The sequence below is a fragment of the Cottoperca gobio genome, chromosome 3, assembly GCF_900634415.1.
Source record: "Cottoperca gobio chromosome 3, fCotGob3.1, whole genome shotgun sequence".
In the NCBI taxonomy this organism is placed as follows: domain Eukaryota; kingdom Metazoa; phylum Chordata; class Actinopteri; order Perciformes; family Bovichtidae; genus Cottoperca; species Cottoperca gobio.
Genome location: NC_041357.1, coordinates 21,485,195 through 21,497,099, shown reverse-complemented (window position 1 = coordinate 21,497,099; position 11,905 = coordinate 21,485,195). Strand labels below are relative to the sequence as shown.

The window sequence follows — 11,905 nt, the reverse complement described above, 5'->3', positions numbered from 1 at the left end:
TTGATTCATATTAATTGTTTGTTTTTGGAAAATAAAATGTCTTATTTTCCAAGAGAACCTCTCTGCCAGAGAAATGTTGTCTTTTCGTCATGTTTGACGCTACCCTGCACCTCACCTTGCAACAATATATATACACACTATACTTCAATGTATTTCAGAGGCAAATATTGTACTTTTTACGCCTAAACCAATTACAACAGTAAAATGAAGTGTACACGTCAGTGCAACAGTAATGATAGTTCAGTACAACAATACAACAGTATACGTTCCTCTCACAGGAGCCTTTTTATTAAGTCATAAATGTCCATATAAACAGCTGGTACGCAGGTTATTGTAGCAGTGTGTGTGACATCATGTATTCCCAGTTAGCTCAAAGTCAGATGCATGAAGGTGCAGGTTTGTGCTACTGTAGAGAGAGAATCATTTAAATATATTGCCCAATGCTATTTAACTTTTGAGAAATGAGAAGTGTGTTGAAACCTTTTCTGGGTATCTTTTTTATTAAATATACTGCTTATCACTTATCACTGCTGATGGTGTTTGTTGCGTAACATAAAAAATAAAACCTTCTCATTTTCTTTTTACCACAGCGTGTTACCCAGCCTCACTTAATTACTTGTATTTATGACTTGGTTGGTGTTGGATGCAACCTCTCTGCTATAAACTCATTGGCTTAATTACAGCAGCCATACATCATCAAATACATTCATTAAGACCCTGTCTCACATGTCCGAATGGCAGAAACGTAGTGCCGGCGCATACGGAAATTTATCAGAGTCCAAATACGTCCAACTTTTCATCGGATCGGAAAAGTGAACATATACAGATACGCATGTCTAACCTATTGATAGCGCATCACTTCCTTATACAAAATGTATCAGACGAATACCCAACAAATGCATAACGTATACAAAAATATGGCGTATACAAAATATCAGCAACACGCTGGTGTACGTAGACATAAGGTAAGGTATAAGTAGTATTCGTTAAGAGCTCACTGTGTTACGCTGGGGTGTGTTGTTCAACGCTGATGTTTTGAGCATGTTCAAAATTACCGGACGTACCCGACGTGTGCTTCATAAGATATGCAGACGTTACGTTACGTTAGACGTACGTGAATACGGAATACGTACGTAAATACAGTACGTGAATACTTACCTATGTAAATATAGTACGCAAATACCTACGTGACTACGTTAGAGGTACGTTAGATATAGGCTACGTCGGCTGACGGTGAACCCTACAGCCAGTTTATTGATAACGAGTGGATACCCTATTCCTACCCTATGTTAAGATGATGCCTGACGACGGAGTAACTTATTAAACGTGTTTCTACAGTACAGCTAGCGTTCAGCATGTTAGCCGTTCTCCAGCATCAGCATGACGTGAACCAGATGGCACTTCTCCAGCTCCGTTGGCCAGACGCTCTGATACGTTTTAAATAAGTGATACGATATTAATGTTTGACATACGTATAATAATTTGTTATGTATACATCAGCTACAACACCGCTGTGGAAAAGGTGGACACATTTTGAGCTACTTTTCATATACGCCGGCATGTTTCATACAGAACTGTGTGACAGGGCCGTATGTCTGCCGTGTTCGGCGTATGGTCTGCGTCCATCAAACGATCACAACTCACCCTTAATTTATATCAACGCATAGCCGATATTTCGTATGCGCCGGCATACGTTTCTGTCATACGGATATGTGTGACAGGACCTTTACACAGAACAGAGAAGAAGGGACAAAAATACTCTGAGCCGTGCAGCTCAGATTGGTTCTACAGACCACAGAGGAAATGTCTGCTTTTATGTTTAGGTGCAGTATCTACAAACCAGTTGAAGGATATGTTCCAGCCAACAACACACTGCAGACACAGAAACAGAGAATCATGCTGTACTGGATACATCCAGTTTAAAAAGGGTGGAAAGCAACCAAGTACTTTCACTCAGGTACTTATAAACTATTTTGAGGTACTTTACTTGGCTACTTCCATTTTCTGCTACTTCAGTCACATTACACTTCAGAGAGGAACTACTGTGCTCTTTATTTCACTACATTTATATTCCCTCTATTGTTACTTGTTGCCTTTAAACTTACTTACTTTGAGCTGCTGCCATCAGGAATGGTTTTAGAATCACATGCATGTAAAACAAATGGGAGGAAAGTTTTATTCCAGAAGCCATTAGTGATGGACTGATAAATGTACTTTCACTTTTTACCTTTTAAACTGGTTTTAAATATTGCTGCTATCAATTGTGCGTTTTCTTCTAAACACATTTTATGAATGTGTGTAAATGAATCTTGTGTGTGTATTTTTTGTTTACATGCTTGCTTGCCTATTGCCCCTCCAGGGATGAAAATAAGTATTTTGAATAGATTTGTGGAAGATTAAACCAGTAACTTTTGGCTTATGATTTCTTACAAGACTAAGAGTCTACCGTCGGAGGCTCTGAGGCTGTACTTGGGCACAACTGTGCTGAGCATGCTATCATGCTCACAATAAAACTGTTTTACGTCCTGATGCCAAACAATGTTTACCAGGTTCATCATCCTAGTTTAGCTTGTTCGCATGCTAACATTTGCTTATCAGCTCTACACACAAGTACAACTGAGGCTGATGGAAATAACAGTTCATAAAGCAAAGTCCATCAAATAGTGGTACATACGTTTCCACCGTGAGACATTTCTAATATAAACTTCTCAGATGGTTCTATACTAGTTTAAAACGTTCAAGGCCATCAATCCCAGTATTTCACAAAGATGTGATTTTCCTTTTCTCTTCCTTAAATCATCTCACGACCCCTCAGATGTATTTTGCAACTTACTCAAGTGCACTCACTCGACCCCGAGTTAAGGAACTAATAATGTAATATGTAGTCAGTAATATGTAAGTAAGTATGTTTTGCTAAAAATACTTTTTGAATGACTTACATCGTTATTCTGGTACCACCGTGTAGTTTTTATACACAAACCTACACCAAGTCATATTGACTTGAAGAGCATTTAAAGTTAATAAAAACACATTCAAATTTGCATAGATCTTTATTTTTTTTAGTAGAATCTATAATTGACATCAATTAAATAAAAAGAAGAAAAACAAGAGCAAAAAAATCTTTAAATTACAAGAAAATTACACTGCACCATTCATATAGTACAAAAATAGGCCTTATTTTAGAGTTATGTCCCATGTAAGATAGTCATTATTGTACATTATTCATAGGTCACAAATCTGTAAGGTACTGTGTGCAGCCACAGGCCAGGAACCTCACCAAGAGGCGGGAGGAGGTCAACAGAGTAGTCTGCCGCTGCTCCACTAACCGCCGCCCCCTCCACCATCACATAGTGTTTCATTCATACTCAAACAAGCATGTGTACACACAGACGCACGCAGATCTGATTCAGCCCTTAAGTTAATGGAGATGGGATACATTCAACCTCCTCCCTTCACAGCTGCTGAACATACAGGGTGTCACTGCAGATCTTAAAAAAAAATTAAAAAAGCAGAGGTGACAGAACGATGTCAACAAAACACTTTGAACACGAGTGAAGGGGGGGGGTCGATGGATTGTGACGACCTGAACGCAACACGTCATAACACTAAACAGACAGCATAAAAATGATTGTCTTTGGTTATGCCAAAGAATATTGCTCCTAATAACTCCATCCGACTTTATATTGATCACTTCAGACTACATCCTAAGGCAGGACTGAAGCGACTTCGCGCTCCATGTGAAATAAATCAGCTGTATAAAGAAAAAAGCCTCCATCCTTCCCATGAGTCTTCACTTTTGTAGCTAGAAGAGACCATTTGCGCCAAAGCAGATTTTGTATAACATTCCTGTTACTTTCTACATTAAAAGGCTTCACGCTTTCGGTGAAGTGGCAGCCTCATGATGATGGGCTGCTTTCTGGCACAATTAGAGAACCTTTTTTGTTTTGTTTCGAGCGTGTCGTTTCCATCACATTCTTGCAGTGAAAGGAGTGAGCTGGCTGCTAATGGTGTTCGGCAGCTCCCTGTGCTTTGGAAGCACCAGCTACTTAATGCTGCCCGCATTCATGATTTCCTTAAAAGTTTGAACACTTGACTGCACAAAACTCCGAGTTCATCAGTTTAAAGTTTTCTGAGTTTTCAAGCTGTAGTGGATACAACATCAAGCTAAGATGAATAAATCATTTTGTGTGTGCACTCGAGGGGCCACAGAGGCTTGCCTGAACACCCTCAAAAACGTTGCACTTTGGGAGAAGCTCTTTCTGGAAGCGATATATAAATCTGTTGTAAGGGGAGATGCACAATGTGGATGAGATTGAGCATCAATACTAATTGCATTGGTCAGAGTCCACACATTATAGTTATTCTAAAGAAGCAACTTTTAGAATCTAGAGTTTAGGAAAAATAGTCTATGGGAGCAATTTTGGTGCCACATGAGCCCAATTTACTTTTGTTTACACACTTCACACAAAGCTGGGAAGTCAATAAGATTTTGTGGCTCAAGTCTGAGGCTGTATTACATTTACACACACACACACACACACACACACACACACACACACACACACACCTTAAACTGGGGCTAATCGAAGCCTAAATGGCAGTAGGCACTAATGTACATCACACAAAGCTATGCAGCACTCGCTCGTTATTCTGCAGCCACATCAGCCTCGCTCTTTGAAGCCACATTCTCAGGTTGCGATCGTGTTCATTGCTTCCTGGCTGAAACTGCAGTGATAAGCACACCTGCACTGGCCATCTGAGATGAATTAAGCTTCCTGGCTCAGTGCTGTTTGACAGCATGCTCACCAATCTTTCAGCGTCCCAGTGAACAGGATGTTGGAAGGTGTTGGTTTGAAATGGTTTTTTTTTCTCTCCTCTGAACACGCTTTCGCAATTCAGATTCAGCTCTGAATATTTATGAATAATACCTTCAAAGAAAGCTTTTCCAACATAAGTGGTTCAATTAAAATTGATTAGTTGTGTGTGCTTGTGCAGCTTCTCGCCCTCAAAACAAGGAAATTATTTGATTGTCAGTGACATGAACTCATGAACAAAAAGGTCCCTTCCCCCCCCCCCCCCCCCCCCCCGATGGAGTAGAAGGGATGACAGATGAGGAAAACAAACGCCTCGGAAAATTTCAAATTGATTTAGCACTTAAACGCTGGTCAACAAGATATATGGTCGAACCTTCTGCCCCGTACTATTTTCAATAACAGGTCTTACAGCTCAGGTGTGACGGCCCATGAATGCTGATCCTACAGGCAATACATTTTACAAGAGAGCAGACTACAGTTTACACAGAAGCTTTACAGTTTCTGAATCACAATTGTTTCGTTCTCTTCAAATACATAAATTTGACTTGCATGCCCATTCTCCCTAAATCTTTCCCGACAAGCGTTTTCATATCTGACCTACATATAATTCAACCTCTATAATCATTTAACAGCTGCTCTAACGGCATATGAAACCTTGCTGGATGATATGAGAGGTAGATATATAAAAAAAAGAAAAGAAAAAGAGATGAGCAGCTGCAGTTTTGTATGCATGTCGTCACCATGACAACCTCTCTCGGCCAGCTCCATCGTTTTTGTACTGGAGAAGAATGATCAGACTTTCAACGAAAGTACAAGAAGCGATCAATGTATTCAAAATAGTTAAATCAAGAGACGCACATTTTAGATGATAACCAGCCCCGGGGAAAAGGAATCACTTTAAAACAATCTTCCCTAGAGGTATGAATAAAAACCCTCAGAATAAATAGTTGCTGCAGTATCATTCAGAATATAATTAATTGGCAAGTACACTGAAGAGATAATCTGAAATTCAGATAAGATGAAGACTGGAGGGTAAATGCAGAGATGCTGATGAGACGTCCTCACGCAGGATTTCTAAACAGCATTCAAGATTTGAAGACGAGAGCAGAGACTGAAGCGAAGGAGGAAAGGGAACCTTCACTTCAGAGGGCAGATAAATATTGTCTCCACCTCAAAAGAAGTAAACTAACACACACACACACACACACACATTAATGCAGTTTCACTTATTATGATACGAGGAGCGTCTAATGTAGGATTGTAGTGCTAATGCACTCTGCCAAAAGGGAACGCCTTGATGTATTGTGGACTTTGTCTGCGCTGTCAAGAAATCAATCACAGGTAACTCCACACCTGCCAGCTGCTTTTGAGAAGCTCTTGTGCTCAACATCACATATTGTTCTGGATGCCATCAGCACTTCGGCGGCTTCTCTCTCAGCCCCGGGATGTAAGCACATCAAACAAAGATGTAATATCGCTGAAGGGCTTGTGCTTCAGGGTTGATCGAGTGGCCTGTGTGCTTTTTTTTTTTTTCTTCTTCCTTCTTTTAATTTATCTTACTTTCTTGATGCTCTTCTGTGTGACGGTTGGGGAGGTGATGAGCGCAGAACAATTTATAGTTTTTAAACCGGGATAAACTGAAGAAGCCTCGCTAATTGTGTGACTCACAGTTTGTTCTGCCAGAGAGAGAGATCTTTCCAGACTTGTGTGCAATAGGAGAATTAAAGCCTCTCTCACACCTAGAACAATAACTATACAGATCTTCTTTTAAAGACAGATGTAGAAAAATGGATTTTGTTTAAAGTAAATAGAAAACATTGTCTCATCATACAGAGAGGCATTAACGTGTGGACATTATCTTGCCAAGTATTATGCTTTTGAATTATGAAAATACACTGACTCGCTACAGATAAGTGGTGCTTTTATGATCAGATTTTGGAAATTGACGACGCTTCAGAGATAGAATCAATGTTTCCTAATCCGATTTCATGCCTCGCTATACAATTCTTTATCACTTTTAAGTTAAAAGTACTAAATGTGACAGGACCAGCTTTCGCTTCTCTATAAAGGGCAGCACATGTTTCAGATTTACACGCTCACATTCACGCATCTCTACTCCTCACATTCAACAATCTTGTCTGGCTACTGCACTGATGGAAAGAGAAGGAAAATAATCATTTGTTTACTGTAACAAAAAAAAGAGCTTGAGCTGGAGGGGAAAATGGACTCGGCACAGACATACATTGTTAGTGATCGAGGGCAAGAGGAGGGAGAGAGCCAGTTTAATAGAAAAGCGCCCATGTATGAACAGAGCAAAGCTCGGGTCATCCAGCGCTCTGAGAGACGGCAGCTTCCAATCAGGTCTCCCACAGTAGATGCTGAAGCAGGGCTAAGAGGAAAACACGGTAAGACAGAGACAAGGGAAAAAGGATGAAAAGGCTGAGAGAGGGCAGTTCTGAATTATCAGAAGACTTTAAAAGCAGGAAGGAGCGAGGGATGCGGGGAGGGGCATTAAAGAGCACTTTGTGTTTTGATAAAGGCAGTCCTCTCATTATGGACGTCAAAATCTTCGTTATCAGAGTCCGTATTTATCCCATCATCCCCCCACACTGTCGGGATGCCGCGGTACGACACCACCCTATTTCCCCCGAGGCTGAAACTACTCCCGAGGCCGCCGCCAGCCTCCAGAGAGGGCAGCTTGATGAGTGCGCCAGAGCGCAGCTGCAGCAGCAGGAAGGTGCCGGCGAAGGTGGCGATGATGGCCATGCAGCTGAGCACGGCGATGGTGATGGGCAGCCGGGAGCTCAACTGGAGCTGCATTCCCGGGTTCTCCTGGCCCACCATGAAGTTGCGAGGGGTATGGCGCATGTACTGGTTGAGGTGCAGGCAGGCGCCAGAGATGGGGTCCAGGGAGTTGTGAGGGGGGCAGGACAGGCAGGCCTGAGGGCTGAGGCTGCTGCAGGTCAGGCAGGACGGTGGGCAGGGCAGACAGGATGGGACGGAAGCTGGTAGCATAAAGTTTCCCACTGTGTAGTTGAGGGGCTGGGAGCCCACTGAGAAGCCTGCTGGACATTCTTTCACACAGCCCTGCTGAAAGAGGAAGTGGCCGGAGTTGCACTCTGTAACACAGAGAAACAAAAGTGAGAAAGAAAGCTGGGCACACCTTTCTCCTCTTCATACGAGTCAGTCGAACCAAAAACAGAGAAGCAGGATTCCTGCCAAGACACTCGAGGCTCAGAGGGCACAGTTAAATACGGGTTGTTTTGTAACTTGGAAAATGTTGAACAAAAGTTTGGAGGCAATTTGGCTCGTAGGTCGCCATTCTTACTTTTGTTTGCAATTAAAATGCTGAGTGCAGCATGTTTAAGTCAACAGAGACATTTCCATATGCAGCAGGTCCAGATGCAGATCATTGCATATGATGGCAATTAACAGAATGTGGGTGCCGGGGGTAACAGAGCTGAAAACAGGAGTGTGAGCCAACAGAAGGAGGAACAGCTAATTTACTGCAGGGTCTTGTCAACTTTCTAAAACAGAGAAAACTATAGTTGTGATCCTCAAGCCAGAGAGCTTCGTTTCCTACATGATATTTGATATGATAATCCCATATATGATAATTAAATTCAGTGCAGCCTCTAATGACGGTAATGATCTCTTGCAAATACCTCTGACAGCCTGTAGGGGTCAGACTGTCACCGTTTCAGACAACATGTAGGTGGGTTTACTGTATACAGTACTATCTTGAGACCTTGCCTATAGCAGTATTTGGATGGGTAGAAGACCATTACATTTAAATGAGGTTATTAAAAAGTGACTAGCAGTAAAAAGGTCTTTGATATCATCAGAAGTTCGATCTTCATTTCAAATTTAAGACGCTAAAGCTCCATAATGACATGACGTTTGCAGGAATAGTTTGAATAAGATAATTGTGCCACTTTCAAATCCGTCTGCTCACAGTTGACACAGAGACATGCAATGCAAACAGAGGCAGCTGAACACACAAGGGATAATATTTCACCCCCCCCCCCAAGAGATAGTCTTACCGATGCATATCTGCCTCAGGTCCAAGGTTTTACAGTAGTCATCGACAGGCTGAGCCTTTGCAGAGGAGCTGGAAGATGCTGAGCCGGTGCCATACAGCACCAGGATGAACTGGGTCAGAGTGCCTAAGAGGAGATAAAAAAAAAAAAACACTGAAATTAACCGTGGCAAAGTAGGCCTGTCAAAAACAGTGAGGCTCCAGCACTTCCAAGGGTGGATTTCATGAATGTATCCTCTTCTCATTGTAGACTCTTGGATTTTCTGCATAAAGTGACAGAAAATGAGTCCTTGAAATGAGTCGCAATTTAAAGACAGTAAGATTTCAATCCGTGCCTAATATAAGTGTTATAAAGTGCACATCTCTGAAGAGTCGTTAGAGTGTGGGGACTCGTGAGAGGTTCCACTCTAGTAAATCACTTCTTGCTGAGGAGGGAGGTGTGAGCAGATTATCTAGATCTGGGGGTTTTCTTGGCTTCTGAATGCTGTGTTGTGGGTGAACCTGATGAGTCCTTTATGCAGACGGTTGTTGGTGCAAGTGCAAACAGAAAGAGTGAAGTATTCACGCCGCTGCTTTGTCATGCTCACTGCAATAAGAAAATGGATTGCTGCAGAGCTACAGAGTCAGAATCCTATAAAGAGAACAAAGGCAAAAGGTACTACTTGATCTCTAATCTCCTGGCATCGAGTCCGTAACCCTTGAGCCGAACTCTAGACTCAACTGATTAATGCACGTGTTGAATAACATTCGCATATGCCCTCCTGGTGGCCTCCCGGTTAAGACGCATACCATGTGATCCGAACGCCGCATGTTTAAATCCACTTGTTGCCTCTTTCCACCAGTATCTCTACAGTCACTATCAAAAATAAATATATATATACAGTGGAAATATGTACGTCACGTCTGTCCGGGTCACATTGATCACTTTAGGGGATTATTATTATGACCAAATTCTTTTATTTCTCATGCAGATTACCATCTAATTGACCAAAATGAACACTGTAAGTGTACAATTTGATTAATATAAGCAAATTATTTAAACAGCATTTGTATGAGAATCCTTCTGTCTTCAACAAACACTCTATATGTAAAAAGTCACCTGCTGAAATTAAAAGATTAGTCTCTATATTTGATTCCAATAATTATCCAGGGAAAGTTAATTTTCAAGTTCTCATTTGTATATTTCCGTTGACCTTTCGCATGAGAATCAGGATTTAGTATTCTATATTTAATGTCTTGTTTATATCTAATTACACATTTACTTTTTTGATTTGCGGTTGTTTGTGTGTTGTGCTTTTGGCTCTTGATAAATAATAAAAATTAAAAGTTATATTAAGGTGTCTCCTTGAAAATGAGGATGGGCATCTTTTACTAATTAATAAAGAAAATAATCATTAGCTGTAACAATATTTCAAACACGGGCAAAAGACTAAGAAGAAGATACACTTGGACAGCATTACATTCTAGATATGAACAAACAAACATAAGACAAAGACTCTCAAAGACAAAGATACCATAGTCACTGGCACCAGCCACGTTCTCGATCTCCAGCATCCATGTCCCGGTGGGCGTCTCGTCCCAGGAGTGGGTGGTCATGAAAGCCCAGTCGTTAAAACCCTCTGATGAGTAGTCGTGAGGCCTGCAGGAAAACCACAAGCAAGCAGAGTCAACAGTCTGTGTTTACCAACTTGTACTGTATTGTCCCGTGTGTGTGTGCGTACTTGTGTTTGTACCTGGGGTGGAGCAGAGTGGAGCGTGTGCCGGCAGGACTAATGAGGTGAATGGCCAGGTTTCCCCTGCGGTTGTATGACAGGGTGAGCCGGGCCTGGACGTGCTCTAATGAGGTCACGTAACTGTCTGTCCCCGTGCAGGCGTCCACACTCATGTTAATCGACAAATGGCTGCCAATGTTCCTGTCAAATGAGAAACGACACAAAGAAGAAGACGCATGAAGACGGCGGTATTCGTTAGTTGTAGGTATTACTGGCTCGTTCTGAGCTCGGGATAAGCTACACTCCAGATGACTGTGCGAGTGTGACATTTGGCTCGGGGCCAGCGTGAACGCCTGCAAAAGGGTGACGAGTTTGTGGCCTTGAACAGGCTTAGCGTCTCACAACCTGTAGACAGTTTCCTCTCTGTGGAAGTAAAGCACCCAACTCTTTTTACTCCCTCGCTTAGGAGATTAGACGCATCCACAACAATTCTGAGGAGGAGGAGGAGGAGGAGGAGGAGGAGGAAGACTCCCGGGCTTTAGTGTCACTAGGTGTTCTGATCACTAAACTGTCACGCTGTTTTTAAGAAGATATATTTTTCATGATTCATGATTATAGAAAAACATAAACGCTTTTGAACTTCTACACGAGATGCCATCGAGTCATACAGAGACTGTCCACATTGTTATTGTGAGGCAAATTAGCAGAAATGCAGCACTTCATAATTTGAATGTTCGGGGCTATCGCAATATGTAATTTGTGGTGTTTCTACTGTAGGTAGAGTCAGAAATCACGAGAGAAAGAAATGGAAATCCATACAAATGGCTGCTGAAGTTGATTTATCGCTGCCATTTGACCACTGCGGCGCAGGCGTCTGTGATTTAAGGCTTGGGAGAAGCAACATTTGTGGCACTGTTGCAGGCATGGCATCTGTTTTTACAGGCACGCAGAGAAAGAGGGAGGAATAAGCAACAAACCTACAAATCAACAAGTGAATGAGAGAAACTGATCAAGAAAGATGACAAGTTTGGCTCTTTTCATTAACATTTTAGTGGCAGCCACGAGTAAAAATCACCTCGGTGATGATTGTAAACATCACAAACAACCAAAACACAACCCAGAAGAGTTTTTTTTTTTTTTGTTGCCTTCTGCTTGAATTTGTTTTTTCCCTGGGATCTAGCAGCTCACAGCAGATCCTGTCCAATGTATTATAAAACATCTACCAATCACACATTTATCACATTTTAGAAATCCTTTATTAAACTATTTCTACATTAAATCTGTTTAAAGCACTAATCCTTGGGAGACACAAATGTGCTTTTTAATCCAGTGTTTATAAA

General features: G+C 41.7%; 1 protein-coding gene across 2 annotated transcripts in view; it reads right to left on the bottom strand.

The window, feature by feature from the left end:
* Positions 1-6,281: 6,281 nt before the first annotated feature.
* Positions 6,282-11,905, bottom strand: part of furina (furin (paired basic amino acid cleaving enzyme) a) — a 74,047-nt gene continuing 68,423 nt past the window's right edge. For both annotated transcript variants that reach the window (XM_029426265.1, XM_029426275.1), the window contains exons 13-16: positions 10,587-10,766; positions 10,368-10,492; positions 8,858-8,980; positions 6,282-7,933 (exon numbers count right to left, since the gene is read on the bottom strand). In XM_029426265.1, coding sequence (XP_029282125.1) covers positions 7,326-7,933; positions 8,858-8,980; positions 10,368-10,492; positions 10,587-10,766 — 1,036 coding nt within the window. In that variant the 3' untranslated portion in view covers positions 6,282-7,325. The remainder of the gene's footprint in view (positions 7,934-8,857; positions 8,981-10,367; positions 10,493-10,586; positions 10,767-11,905) is intronic.